The sequence below is a fragment of a genome, unplaced genomic scaffold (assembly GCF_019419815.1).
Source record: "Pyrus x bretschneideri cultivar Hongxiangsu unplaced genomic scaffold, Pyrus_bretschneideri_v1 Contig35, whole genome shotgun sequence".
NCBI classification, from domain to species: Eukaryota; Viridiplantae; Streptophyta; class Magnoliopsida; order Rosales; family Rosaceae; genus Pyrus; species Pyrus x bretschneideri.
This window is the reverse complement of record NW_025999668.1, coordinates 1,483,888-1,499,332: the sequence shown is the minus strand read 5'-3', so window position 1 is coordinate 1,499,332 and position 15,445 is coordinate 1,483,888. Positions and strand designations below refer to the sequence as shown.

Here is a 15,445-nt window from a genome sequence, read left to right as displayed (position 1 = left end):
GAAAAAAATAATGCTAGGGAGACCACAAAACATGTTTCGACTAACGGGCCACAATTACAGTCGGCCTATTGTGATCCCGTTAGTCGAAATTGTGCAAAAAGAACAAGGGTTGATATTTATGCGTTGGTAGAATCATGATTGCCTATGGATTGATTTGAATACAGCATTTCGGGTGCTTTGATAAATATTCCTACCCACTTGAGCTACAACATCTTTGTATTTTAAACTATAGTTCAATGAATTATACCTAAGTCCACCTCCTTTCTCATCAATGATAAGTGCACCCTCTTTCTCATCTAGTTGTGGTCAAGGAATATATACAGCCACATGTCATAATCAAAATCGTTTATTTTCTAAATCACTATTTACATAGGAAACAATTATTTAAATATAAAAAATTTTGAGTGCACAATTATATTTTTGAAGTGTCAATTACAATTCTCTTTAAATATCATTATATGCAAAAAAAAAAAAAAAAACTAATCAAATTGAAGATTGTTTTGTGATCTATATGCATTGAACATATCGAAATTTTCGAGCATTTAAATCTGCTTTATGAGACCGCTCAGTATTACGGTCTGGTGATATTTCTCTCTACTTGGAAGTGAGAGGTCTTAGGTTCCAATCTCGTGGATGACAAATTCAATACTAAATTAGGTTGTCCATTGTGTACTTTAACTGAACTCCTCCTCCTAATGTAAAAATATCGATGTACTAAAAAAAAAAAAAAAGAAAATCCGCGCTTGAAATGCGTTTTTGGTTGGGCTTAATCCGAATGGACATATTTGGATCGAATTGGACCCCAAGAGAAGAAAGATGGGTCTAGGTCAGCCTGGACCCCTCCGGCAATATTGAAGAATCTTGGGGGAGGAAATGATATAACAAGAACCATTGGGGAGTCAAATGATATTTACTTATTTGTCTCTTTACCAGCAATCTGAAGAGATAACATCACCAAATAACGGTTTCCTTCCTTCTGTGTGTGTGTTTGGCTAACTCCCATACATGCCGGAAACTTAAAGCTCGAGCCGAGCCATGCTGATGATTCCCTCTTCTCTCTCTTTTAAACCCTGTAATCTCTTTCTCTCTCTCTCTCTCTCTCTCTCTATATATATATATATATGTAGAATATTGGATAGAGAAGTGATTTCCGCACACTCGTTCTTCCTGCACACTTGTTATTTGAATTGGATAAACCATTGGAGGATCGATGCACAAAAAATAAACAAGGTTGTGCAAAATGAGAGAAGGACGTGCGGAAGTCATTTCTCTACAGGATAATTTTATTGGGTTGGAATTTGATTTATACAAGAAACGTACATTTCTTAAAGTTGTGCTTTTTTTTTCCCTTAATGTTTCTACCTTCTTGGCTTTTCTCTGTTTTGCTACTGCAACTTTTAGTTTATTAAAAACCCAGAAATTGGTTACGAAAAACTGCCTCTAATTATCTTGTTTGCAGCGTCTGGTAATCTAGTATCTTTGTCAATTACAATTCAATAAGTTTTCGAAAGCGAAGGAAAGTGGTGTCTCAAGGACTTGGTCTTCTGTTAAATTAGATTTTCTGATGCCTACTAAAAACTACTTGAAGAGCTGCAAAAGCTTAAAGATATTCGAGAATGAATCAACAATGTATATCAAGTTAAAACCCTCCTCGCGTCCAACCCCGTCCTGTACAGAGAAATTGATAACCCGAAAATGGTGGGGTGAGACTGACTGTGAGGGGCTCGAGGTTTCTTCCTAGGGCTGGTTCTGGGGTGAGCTTCTATTAGAGATGCAACTATAAACCGCTGTGAATGCTTTATCTTTGTTATACTTGCCAGTAAGACTGAATGAAGCTATGAAACTTGCCAAATTCTTACTATTTCCATATGCTTTGACTTTATAAAATTTTCACTCTCTTTTTTATCAGCAGCTAAACCATGAGCGTAAATATGTTTTTGTTATCTTTCTTGTCAATTTCAACTTACTGACAAACAGAATTCTTCCAGCTCCCTTACTAAGGATTCATTTGAATCAGAATAACCAAATAATACAATGCTGCTCGCGTCATGACTCGAGACATCACAGGTTAGATTTTCTTTAATCGGTTTACAAATTTTATCTAGTTTTTGCCCCCCTTATTCTGTTGATGAATAACAAAAATTCGTGTTACGTAAACCTTTGCTTTGCAGAACTGGGGAAAGGAGCCATGGCTTATCACATTACGAAGAGAATTTGAGTCGGAGGCTTCTCCTATTTCTTTCGGTCACAACTAGCTTGTTTCCAAATTTATCTTCTTCTGCAAAGACAAAGAGTAAAAGTCCATTTGATGAAAGGCGCTTACTTGAACAAAACAAGCGCATACAGAAAGAAAATAATGCACCCGAAGACTTTCCAAGTTTCATTAGAGAAGGTTTGTATCACTGTTGCCTTTACAAATACAAACTCTCGATATATTTTTTCCTCTAATTAATCTGCTGTTACCGAGTCATTGTTTTTTTACGGATCCCAGCAGAATCAATATGTATATATGAACGTGTGTATCAGGTTTTCAGGTTCAGGTAATAACGCCACCAAACTACATCACAAGAGACTCGGGGCTTATATTTCGGGATTTTGTAGTTGGTGAAGGTGATTGCCCAGAGGCTGGTCAGCAGGTTTTTCTTTCATGCTTTTTAAAAGCTGTTGTTTTCCTCTCTGAATAATACTAGAATTTGAAAAATTTACCCAAAAAGGGTAAAAGGTGACAGTAAAGTTACGAGCACCTCTGATTCAAGATACTTTGCAGGTGATGTTCCACTATATTGGATACAACGAGTCAGGCCGGCGTATTGACAGCAGTTACACGCAGGGTTCTCCGGCCAGAATCCGCATGGGCACAAATGCATTGGTCCCAGGTTAAAATTACAATCAACTCTCAAGTTCATAAAATCTTGTGTACTTTGTCCCTTGCCCTGGCCCCTCTTCTCCACCCCGAGAAGGAAACGGAGAAGTGGCGGAGAAGAGGGAGGAGGAAAAGATAACTTGTAGCTAAAGTTGCTAAACTAGGAAGTACTGCAGGATTTGAAGAAGGAATTCGTGACATGAAACCTGGAGGGAAAAGAAGAATAATCATTCCACCAGAACTTGGACCACCGGTCAGTTTACTCAACTCTCCAATTTTCTTGGTTTACTGATAAGTTGGTATTGTTCCGTAGTGTATACTTGCATAACTTCCTCTCGTAATTTCAATCTTATTGGTTGATTGGTATCCATAACGAATGAGGGATGCTAAACATGTTGGAGCATTCAAACAAACTGTAAATGGCTCCAGGAAAGACTCCGTAGTCCAAGAAGTTTCGGAATTCATTATAAAATGTTGAAACGAGTAGCCTTCTACGAGTAGTTTGTGTACTTGTGTCCGTTTTATTCTTGCGTAGTTCACCTCACCTAAGATATTTTCGACATGGCCTAGGAGGCAAAGTTTTAGCAGACTTACGATTTCAAGTTACTATTTCGATTGTGGTCCTTTCCTTTTACCTGCATTTTGAAGGCAGTCCTCTATACTGTGATAACTTAGTTTAAGGTTCACCAAAATTCCTTGAATTCGTAATGTCTTTTAAGTTCACCGAAATTCCTTGAATTCGTAATATCTTCTCTATTTGAGCATGAATTCTGCAAAATCTGCACCCATAGATCCAACTGTCCTGGCTGTTTTGCCATCCAACCCTGTGAGTTTTGATCCATTGTTCGACATCTCGGGACTTGAGAATTCGAAGATCAAGGTCTCAACAGAAATGTTGTTGTCTGTATTTCAGGCGGATTCGGTCTTGAAATGCAAGAATATCATGAATGTTAACCCTCCAAAATCCTTGACAACCCCAGAATGACATGAACACATTAGATCATTAGATTAGTTCTTTTATACAAGAGATCCTATTTACCAAAATCCCAAAGTCGGAGTTGAAGATGTTTTTGTTGCACAAACTAGTACCTAGTATTTTTGTGTTTGAATTTCCTCGTATACTTGATAAAAGACTATTGGTTTTACAGGTCGGACCATCCACCTTCTTCAGCTCGAAACAGTTTGAAGTTTTTGATGTGGAACTACTAAGCATTCAGAACTGTCAAAGGAGGACAGTCCTAGCTTTCTACTCCGATTTTGTATGCCAATAAATTATGAAGCGAGGCAACATTTTTACCGTTGTATGGACGCATCTCCAATCCATGAAACGCAGTCTGCGGCTGATGCTTTGGTTCTTACTGTGAATAAATTCCGAATTTGGTCCTTGGAGTTCGGGGTTTCGCTGATGTAGTTTGGAAAACGAAGATCATGTAACTAAAATTCATTAAGAATAGTTATGCTACTATTTACCAATTCTTGACGAGGAATGTGTTTACAAATTCATGTCTCACGGATGTAAATTTATTCACTGTTACTATCAATATGCAGTGGGACAATTTACCTCTCAATAGAAGGGCTAGAAGCTGTGCCACTGAAGATCGACAAGGAAAAATAAGCCGAAAGCAAAATCTTGGGATGAGAACGATCTTTTCCTAATACTCTCACTTCGATCTTAGATTGCCACGCACTACATTGTGCAAGCTGCTATTTTCTAAGTATTAGAATAGAGTCGATCTGCTATCCAATTAAATTTCCCTAAATTTGGACAATTGTGAAATCGTTCAGACTTCATACGATTTGATACCAGAATATTTCCAAGGCTTTACATCATCCTACGCTTGAACCAGAGGAGAAAGCAAGAAGGTTGCAGCAAAGGTTCTCCGTCGAAAGACCAACTTAAAGCTGTACAGTGTGGCTCAGGTAGGCTTTGGGAGTGCAATGGCCAGCAGAGGGAGTGCAGTCAGTGGTGCTCTTCTACAATATTCTTTCTCCACTCAGAGTGAGAGCTCAACACAACCTTTTTCTTGTAAAGCAAGAAACCATTGTCAATAGTGTACTTTCGCAAAGCTGAACTACCTGTGCCACTCATTGAAGAATTAACCACTTCTTTCTTTTTTTCTATAATCGCTCGTCATGCTCAGCGTTCATTCTCAACTCATCTATCCATCCATGGTAAGGGTAAGAAATAGAATTGCATTCCCCAATAGATTGAGAAGAGGTTTCTGGTAACTGAGGTGCACCCTAAAATCTACATAATGCATCTACAACTAAACCATTTTTGAACTATATTTCATGGTCATACCCAATAACTTTGGAAACCCACTTCTGTTGAAATGCAGTATTGGCTTTTTGATGCAAGAAATACTTAAGACTGTTGTGGTCAGTCTTAATTATGAAATGCCTACCCTGCAAGTAATTTTGCCACTTTCTCATTGCAAAAACCACTGTAATTAACTCTCTTTCATAAGTAAAGTGCTTGATTCCTTGATCCCAATAATCGGCTTGAAAAAGCAATAGGTTTCCCGCATTGTTGCAGCACAGCCCTAATGCCACAGCCTGATGCATTACACTTTAGCTCAAATGGCTAGGAGAAATCTGGTAGGGTAAGTACCTATGGAGAGATCATGGCAACTTTAAGTCTTTCAAAGGTTTGTTTAGCTTTTGTATCCTAATAGAACCCATCCCATCCTTTCTTGTCAATTGGTATAAGGGCTGGCAAATTTTGCCATAGCATGGCACAAACTTCCTATAATAGGGAGAATCCCCTCAATTCCTTAACATTCTTTGGTCCAGGCCAGTATAGCTTGTATTTTCCCAGGGACTCCTTCTTTGGAGACAAAGTGTCCCAAATACTCAACTCTACCTTGGCCAAAAGAACATTTGGATTTTTTTAAAGAAGAGTTGGTTGTGCTTCATTATCTCAAACACCACCTGCAAGTGAGCTAAATGGGTTTCCCAGGTCTTGCTATAGATGAGGATGTCATCAAAGAAGACTAACACAAATTTCCTAAAGTGAGGTTTGAACAAATCATTCATTAAGCTCTGGAATGTAGCAGGAGCATTTGTAAGCTGAAAAGGCATTACTAGGAATTGATAGTGGCCCTCATTAGTCCTAAAGGTAGTTTTCTCAATATCTCCAGGTTGCATTAAGATCTGGTGATATCCAGACCTCAAGTCTTACTTAGAGAAGTAGAAAGATACATGCAATTCATGCAATAAATCATTGATAAGGGGTATGAGGTACTTAATCCTTAATGGTGAGTGCATTGAGCTCTTTATAGTTTATACACATTCTCGAGATGCCCTCTTTCTTTTTTCACTACTAACACAGGGAAGGAAATTGGGCTATGCCTTTGCCTTATAAAACCTGCATCAAGTAGCTCTTGGATTGTTTTATCTATCTCTGTCTTCCGTAATAGACCATGGTGATATGGTCTAATGATTGTGGGTTTAGCACCTTGCACAAGAGGGATATGATGATCATGTTCTCTTTGTATTTCATATCCCGACCCGAGGCGGATCACTTCCCGGGCCCGCTCCACCACCGTAGCACGATATTGTCCGCTTTGGGCTTACCATTCCCTCACGGTTTTGTTTTTGGGAACTCACGAGCAACTTCCCAGTGGGTCACCCATCATGGGATTGCTCAAGCCCCCTTCTCACTTAACTTCGGAGTTCCTACGGAACCCGAAGCCAGTGAGCTCCCAAAAGGCCTCGTGCTAGGCAGGGATGTGAATACACATTTAAGGATCACTCCCCTGGGCGATGTGGGATGTCACACTGTGGGGGTAGCTTGTTAGGCAAGACAAAGAGCTCTTCAAATGCACCCAAGAGTTGCTGCAGCTCTTGGAACTGCACTGAGCTCAATTCACAGAATTCTAACTTCTCTCATTTCATAGAGTACAAGAATAACCCCAAGTTATAATTGACTATTTCCTTGTCTAGATAGTGGAGAGACACCTTCTGAATCTTAATTTTAGTGGAGGAATTGTGAAACAGTTTGTAGGTGTGATGGTTCTTGGTGAATTCCATAATGAGAAGTTGGAAATCCCATAACACATGGCTCACTGTAGAAAGCCATTGCACTCCCAAAATTACATCACATCTACCTAATGGCAGGGAATATAGGTCCATGTGATAGTGGTAACCTGCTAGTGATGATTCAACAGCTTTGCAGCAACCAGAACTTGTAACCTTGCCCCTATTAGCTATCATGACCTTAAAGGACTTGGTAGTTTAATCTTACCATCCTCAATGTTTTAACAATTTAGAATCTACGAAATTGTGAGAATTGCTAGAGTCGAGAAGGATTTTCATAGTGTGACCATTAACTTGATAGAGAACCTTCATAATTTGGGTTGTAGAACCTCCACATGTGCCATAAAAAGCACACTCACTGAGCTCCATATGCTGCAATTCAGGTTGGTCCTCCACTGTTTCAACCTCAGCAACTTCAGAATCCATTATATCCATCATTAATAGTTGCTTGAGCCCACACTTATGCCCTCTTACCCACTTGTCATTACAGAACCAACATTCACACCTTTCTCTCTTATTCTGTAACTCATTTGGGGTAAGTTTCTTAATGGCAAGATTGCTAGTTCTAGGGATAGTATGGTAGTGAGGTGCAACAATTGTATTAGAACCTCTAGAGGTTGTGAAAGTTCGAGAATGAGGCAATTTAAGCTCAGTGAGTTTGGAATCAAGTTGCACTACAATGGCAATAGCCTCATGCACATTTGCAAGTTTTAACAATTTGACATCATATCTTAACTCTTTTTTCAACCCTCCTAGAAAGCAATTTTTCAGCAAAATGGGGCCAATCTCAGGAGACCTTGTAGCTAAACGCCTAAATTCAGCTATGTAATCATGAAGAGTACCTATGTGCCTGAGTTTGAAGAGAGCCTCAACACTATCCCCGAACTTAGAGGGCCCAAATTCACAGAAAAGAGCTTTGGTGAACTCCGGCTAACTCGGAGTGGTGTTGGTGCAGTCCATCCAAAGGAACTAGTGAAGAAGCTCGCCGTAAAAATGGAAGGAGGCAGTGAAAACATGTTGAGAATCCGAAATCCCATAGAAGTGAAGAACTGTTCAACTTTGTAGATCTAAGCAAGGAGATCATCACCTTTAGTAAATCGGGGAAATTCAAGCCGTTGCTGCCATAACGGTCGCAGATTCTGAGTACCACTAATCCACATAGGACTTCGCGGTTGATGAATTGGTTCCAGATCAAGAGGTACATGATGATTGGTGAGAGGAGGATCGATGAACTTTCACCCTCTCTGAGTTCATGCTAGAGCTCGTGTCGGAACTGCTCAAAATAGGTCGGAATGTGCAAATCGAGTTGGGTGGAAAGCCTTGTGTCAAAAGCTGTGTTCACCACATCAATGATAAGAAAGGGTAAATCAGCTTTGAAAGTAGCAAAATGAACATCCATGGTTTTGGGACAAGTGTTTGGCTTAGGACGAGGCATACACAGTGGGAAAATCTAGATCGGTGGGTGATACCAATTTTAGGACCACATGCGAACTTGAACCATATTATTACTAGCCCATTTTGAGGCTTAGCCCACTCCCTCACCCCTTAGTGTAGATAATATTATTTGTTCAAAAAAAAAAAAATTATTAATCTTTGAAGTACTTGATTTGGATTGTTACTATGGAGAGGTTTTTTAATGTACTAGGAATATGGAGTGGTGCGCCACATGTATTATATATTTCAAGGAAATTTTCTTTTTGCAAGCGTCCCTTCAATTTATAATGATATGTATTCTGCCACTTGTGTTTCAAACACACTGAGAAATCTCTCATTACTTTGCATCGGCTCATACTTTTCACTTATTTCTTACTTTAACTTTTTCTTATGGTAATTTAATGTGAGTGTTTTTCCTTTAAGAAAGGCTCCTCAATGACTGTAGTCGATTTACGGATCGTTATGTTTATTAAAGAAATTGTTCATATTATAAATCACTATGAAAATATTATTTTTGCAAAAACAAATTAAATAGAAGATCATTTAGTAATCAAAATATATGAAAACAACCGTAGTTTTAATTAATTTAGTGCAGATATGATTTTACAGAGTGGGTCATCAAAAACACAAATAAATTTCCTTTTAATGAGGAAGAATGATCGAATAACTTGTAAGGATTGCAAAGTTATACCAAGAAAGTGCCTAGCTTACCAACATTATGTACATTTCAAAAGAGATAGAAGAAAGAACATGACTTTGAAGTGCCCAAGAACTAGATAATGGAATCTAAAAGGAGAAAAACAAGTCAATTTCAAAGAGCAAGTACCCAACCAGTGCTTTTGGGATGCAGAGGGGGATGCTAGCCAAATGTGGGGTTCCTTGGTTAGCTGTATCCGACTTGCAAGAAGGGTACTAGGAAAGTTCAAGGGTTTTACTCCACATAAAAAAAAATCTTGGTGTGGAGGGAGGAGGTACAAGAAAAGGTTGAGGCTAAGAAAGGTTGTTGTAAAGTCTTATAAAAGGATAGAACCAATGAAAACTGTGAAAGGTATAAAGTAGTGAAGAGGAGGTGAATAAAGCTATGAGAGAAGTAAACCTAGCGGTTTTTGACGATATGTATAAGCAATTAGATACCAAAGAAGGGGAGTTTAAATTCTATAAACTAGCTGGAGCAAGGGAAAGGAAGAAAAGAGACTTGAACCAAGTAAAGTGCATCAAGGATGCAAAAGGAGATGTTCTAGGTACAGAGACCGTGGTTAAAGACAGATAAAGAGATTATTGTCATAATCTTTTCTATGAAGAACATAAAAGAAGGACTTCTTTGGAGGAGTTGAGTAACTTAAAAGATTGTAGAAATTACTTATTTTATCACAAACTCAAGAAGGAAGAAGTGGTTGTAGCTTTGAAAAAGATGAAGAATAGAAAAGCAGTGGGCCAGGATGATATACTGATCAAAGTGTGGAAAGTCTTGGGAGAGACAACTATAACATGGCTCGCAAGCCTTTTCAATAAGATTTTGAAATAAAGAAGATGCCAAATAAGTGATGAAAAAGCACTTTAGTGCCTATCTACAAGAATAAGGGCGATATACAAAGTTGTATTAACTATAGGGGTATTAAGTTAATGAGTCATACAATGAAGCTCTGTGAGAGAGTAATTGAGCATAGGCTAAGGAAAGAGACACAAGTTTTAGACAATCAAATCGGGTTCATGACAGGACGCTTGACCATAGCGGCAATCTATCTCTTACGAAGATCAATGAAATGATATAGAGGTATGAAAAAGGATTGGCACGTGGTCTTTATAGATTTGGAAAAAGTGTATAATAGGGTCCCAAGAGAGATTTGTTGGAGGATTTTAGAGAAGAAAGGAGTGTGAGTAGCATATATTCAAGTTATAAAGGATATGTACGATGGAGCAAGGACTATCGTAAGAACTTATGAAAGACAAACCAAAAGCTTCCCTATAACTGTATGGTTACATTAAGGCTCATCTTTAAGTCATTACCTTTTTGCATTGGTAATAGATGGGTTAACGAGACATATTCATGATGATATTCCTTGGTGTATGCCTTTCGTAGACGATATAATGTTGATAGATGAAACTCAAGATGGAGTAAATGCGAAACTTAACCTTTGGCAAAAAGTGTTGGAATCTAAAGGTTCTCGTCAAAGTAGGTCAAAGGCATAGTATATAGAGTGTAAGTTCAGTAAGAACAGAGGTTCAAATGAGTTAGGGGCAAGGATTAGAGATCAGCAAGTACCAAAGAGTGAACATTTCTCTATCTTTGATCTATGTTGCAAAATAATGGACAATTGGATGGAGACCTCAACCATAGAATACAAGTTGGATGGATAAAGTAAAAGAATGCATTGGGTGTGTTGTGCGACCATGGAACACCACTAAAGCTCAAAGAAATTTTTATAGGATGATAATAAGGCAATCAATGCTTTATAACACAGAATGTTGGGAGGGGGGTCAAGCATTAAGATGTACACAAAATGAGTGTAGTCGATATGAGAATGCTTTGTTGGATGTGTGGGCACACGAGAAATGATAGGATTAAGAAGGAGGATATGTGAGGTAACATGAATTTTTCATGGTTCTTAAATGACTTTTTAGTTCTATCCACCTCTTCCTTCAACAATGGCTCCCTTAATTTGTATTGGCTTGGAGGTTGGTAACTCGGGCCAAATTGACCAACCACTTCCACACATTTTTTTGTAGCTATTATTATTGATAACATGAAAAGGAATGCATATTATACACGATCGAGTCAAATATTTATAACATCATGTGCTCTATCCTTCCAACTTACATCATTGAAATTTTGTTGCTGAATTGCTTGCTTCCATCATTTGAAGAATCAGGATTGATGGCAGGTGCAAACTTTTATCCATAGGCCTAAGATTGCGAGGCATTTTCCTGATCAACAACTTCAATGTCTTCACCTTCTTCTACAATATTTTGAAGTTGAACTTCTTCCCTTACTTCCCTATTGTCACTAATATAATATTAGCTTAATTTGTCGAAGTGTGGTGACAGTTTAATACGGTATGCTTTCGGATAAAACATTGTCAGATAAAAATTTAATGATGTCGCTTATAACAGACATAACCTATAAATGTCATATATAACCGACATAAACTCATTATTATTGGACATGAATAGTGAAGCGGCAAAATTCCCGCCCTTAACTTGTATTCCTAGCGAATAGTTTTTATTTTTCAAATATTTTTAACCAATCCTGGTGGATATAAGTTAATAATGGTGTTTCTATCCGACAGGATTGGTTTAATTGATTATTTTTAAATTTCATGTCAGTTAGGTATAACTAGATTGGTTCTCTTTATTTATCTTGCGCCGCTTCTTCTTCTTCTTCTTCGTCCTTGCACATCTTTCTTCTTTCTTCTTCTTCATCTTTGTTTTTTTCCTTCTTCTTCATCTTTATTTTTTTCCTTCTTCTTCACCCTAAGTTCAATTCTTCTTCTTCCTATTTTTTCTTCTATTTTTTTCATCTTATTCTCTCATCTTCTATTTCTTCTTTTGTTCAGCGCCTCTTGTGTTTAATTTTTGTTTTCGATTTGATTTTGCAGGGGTTTTATTTGAGTTGGCTAGGTACATAAATGTGACATCCCACATCGCCTAGGGGAATAGATCATGTAAGCCTTATATGTATATTCCCATCTCTACCTAGCACGAGGCTTTTTGGGAGCTCACTAGCTTTGGGTTCTGTAGGAACTCCGAAGTTAAGCGAGTTCGTGCGAGAGCAATCCCAGGATGGGTGACCCACTGGGAAGTTCTCGTGTGAGTTCCTAGAAACAAAACCATGAAGGCGTGGTCAAGGCCCAAAGCGGACAATATCGTGCTACGGTGAAATCGAGTTCGGGATGTGGTGGGGGCCCAGGCCGGGATGTGACATAAAGAATAGATAGACAACAAAATTCTTCAATGATTCAGGTTTCTATTACTGAATTCCATGATTTTTAAATTGTTTACTTAAGACACACAAGTTTATTTATTTAAAAAAATTAATTTAATTAATTAGATATATTAGTAATATTTATGTTTAATTAGTAAATATTTAATTAAATTTATTTATTTTTTCACGTAAATTATTATGAATAAATAATATTTATAAATATTTATGGTTTTTTATTTATTTTATTTTTATTTTATTTTTAATTAAATTTTAGAATGAATGATATCTACAGTAAGGGGGAGGGGTGGACTTAGCCTCATAATTGGCTAGCAATAATGTGGTTTAAACTCGTCTTTGGCGAGAATCGAATCTAAGACTTCTCACTTACAAGTGAAGATGAATACCACCAGACTTTAATATTAAGTGGCATAAATATTTATGTTAAGTTAACAATATTTAATATAATATAAATTAGTAATATTTACTAATGTAGGCATATATTATATTAAATTAATTTATTTTTTTCACTCTAATTGGTATAAGGATATACAAAACTTGAATTTAATGAATAATCAAGATTAGATAAGCATAATTTGATTTTTTTTTAATTTGGTTTTACTATAATAGGTGTTGGAAATTAAAAGATAGCAAGTGTGATACAGTTCGAGGGTTGAAAGATAGGGTTGAAAATTCTAATAGTTGTGCCTACATGATAGGGATTGAAAGATTGTAGGGATCTTTGTGTCAACTTAATATTTTGCCCCTGTAAAGTGGTAAAACATGGACAAGATGTGACAGCCCGTCCCAAAATATTACAACGTATGTGTGAAAAGACAAGTTTGCCCTTAGTTCGTTTTCTTTACGTTTTGTGGTTATTTTTGGTTGGTTGCTGGCTAATGGTGGACCACACATTTCCCTCACTATTTTCTCCCTTTCCCTGCGCCTATCCCGAGCCCCATTCCTTTCCCATTTCCTTTGAAACGTACGGACACACCCACACACCCACACACCCATCGAATCTTCACAGATCGTGGAATCCAAGCACATTTACAGACTCGTGAGGCTTGCAGGAGTCCAACCATGCCCATTTCAGGTAAGAACACCTTCGTTTTCACGTCGAATACACGATGTCCGATTTGAGGTACTGTTCATGCACGCGTGATTTCTCACGTTTTAGGGAATTTCAAGCTTGTAGGTAGCTTGGTGAGGTCCCTAGGAGACTCGGGGTGGTTCGTTTGATGGTTTTGGACGTCGGGATCACTAGTTTCGAAGTTAGCCGGAGTTGGGTTGATTTTTCAGGTGAGATTTTGTGAATTTTAGCCCTTGAAAGTGGTATGATTGTGTTCCTCTAGTTCTAAGCTTCATTTTGGTACCAATTTTGTGAAATTTGGATGAAAAACGAAGAAGATATCAACGTTTGAAAAATTCCCAATTTTCCGGCGCCGGAGAAGACGACGGAATATTTCGTCAAGTCTGACGGAATATTCCTGACGCCGTTGACGGAAACCGTTAGGGATAACGGAATATTCCCTCACGACGTCAGTTGACGCCGTTAGCGTGCCAGGCACGTGACTGCGCGTGGCCGGCGCGTGTAGCCGTGCCTTGGCCGGCTCGTGGGGGCACATGCGACGGTGAAAAATTATTTTAAAAATATGGGGATGTTCTTGAGGTTGAGTAGATTACGTTGGTGTATTCATACACCCCATTTGAGGATTGTATGAGAAGTTATTTCTAAAGGTTGGTTATGTACTTTAAAATTAACGTTTTTATAGTTATTTCGCATATAGGTGAGACGTATCCCGAGGACGAGCGTGGTCACTCGAGGCAGGGGGGTTAAGACCCTTCCACTTACCAGTGAGTGGGCTTTTGGTTTTCCGTATATACCTATATACTTATATTTTCCCAGAAATCGATTTGAATTGTCATTTACCATATGCAATGCATTAGATTATCGTTATTTATGCATCGTTAGTTGCATTATTAGTTGTATATATATACATATGCATATTGGGTGCTGCGGACGCACAGGTAAGTGCCAGGTAAGTGTTATTCATGTTTACATTCAGTAGCGATTCGAGATGCTTAGAGAGCTCATAACCTGCACCCCTGGTGTCAGTGCTACCGCCCAGAGTAGGGCACAGTCCTTCATGTGATGTTCACCTCCCGCACCACATGCTTAGCTTGGATCCAAGTTAGGTGCACAATCCTGTCGTACAAACCACCTTAGGTGGTTCCGACTCGTAGGTGACCCGCGATTATTCGTCCAGCCTTTACGTGATCGTAGCACTAGAGCGTATTTATATTACACCCAGGCCTGTCGTACATACTACTTTAGGTGGTTCCGACTCGTGTGCAGGTATAGATAGTGAGATTGAAATTTGAGCTCTAGATTCAGCCGTACAGGTCACGTTAGGTGACTCCGGCTGACAGTTTATACGATTTGGATGTGATATTACCTGAGCACTTACATTTTATTTGAGGTCTTGGTATGGCATATCCCTGAGCATTTGTATGTTACTTAGAGGCATATCGCATGGCACGCTTCTCGAGCATGATATATATATATATATATAGATTCTACAGGTTTTACAGCGAGAGGTTAGAACTTATTTATTAAATGGTTTTCAAAAAGCTTTGTTTTTGCCCACTCACGCTTTTGTTTTGCGCCCTTCCAGGTTCTAGTTGGCTAGCACGTTTAGTGGTTTCCCAGAGGGCTTTCCCGGCATATCTGACAGACGATCACCAGCGTAGGACCACCTACGGGTGTACTGTTGTTGCGTCATTTTCTTTTGGACTGCTTTAGGCTTATTGCTCTGAACCTGTGTCTCACTTACGCTAGCACTTGTTCTATTACTTTATGTATGCTAGTTTTTATTTATTCGTACTATTTACATTACTATTTTATTAGCTTCCGCACTGTGCATATGGTTGCGTCACTTCCACGTGACGGCCAGCATGCCCTGATCTAGATCGGGGTGTGTCACAAGAGTTGGTTGAAGATACCGTGAAAATTTGGAGGTGTATACAGATGGAATTACTTTGTTTTTGGATCAAGCGGTTGCGAATAGTGCTGGCCCCAATAAGTGTAGATGTCTTTGCACAAGATGTTGCAATTGATATACTTTTGTAAGAAAAACTATTGTCAAACATCTTGTGTTGTATGATATGGATAAAGATTATAAAAAGGC

General features: G+C 38.4%; 1 protein-coding gene across 1 annotated transcript; it reads left to right on the top strand.

The window, feature by feature from the left end:
• The first annotated feature begins 914 nt into the window (after nucleotides 1-914).
• On the top strand, nucleotides 915-4,336 carry LOC125480710 (peptidyl-prolyl cis-trans isomerase FKBP20-2, chloroplastic-like). The gene is made up of 7 exons (XM_048591743.1): nucleotides 915-1,072; nucleotides 1,989-2,067; nucleotides 2,172-2,392; nucleotides 2,527-2,636; nucleotides 2,768-2,876; nucleotides 3,040-3,116; nucleotides 4,012-4,336. Exons 1-7 carry the CDS (start codon nucleotides 1,036-1,038, stop codon nucleotides 4,132-4,134), a joined length of 756 nt encoding a protein of 251 aa, XP_048447700.1. The 5' UTR covers nucleotides 915-1,035; the 3' UTR covers nucleotides 4,135-4,336.
• The last annotated feature ends 11,109 nt before the right edge of the window (nucleotides 4,337-15,445 follow it).

What these genes read in the sequence shown, in the direction of transcription:
- LOC125480710 (XM_048591743.1), top strand. Translation starts at nt 1,036, where the DNA reads ATGCTGATGATTCCCTCTTCTCTCTCTTTTAAACCCT. An exon ending in TCCAAGTTTCATTAGAGAAG is followed by an intron (nt 2,393 to 2,526) that starts GTTTGTATCACT and finishes CGTGTGTATCAG; the next exon opens with GTTTTCAGGTTCAGGTAATA. An exon ending in CACAAATGCATTGGTCCCAG is followed by an intron (nt 2,877 to 3,039) that starts GTTAAAATTACA and finishes GAAGTACTGCAG; the next exon opens with GATTTGAAGAAGGAATTCGT.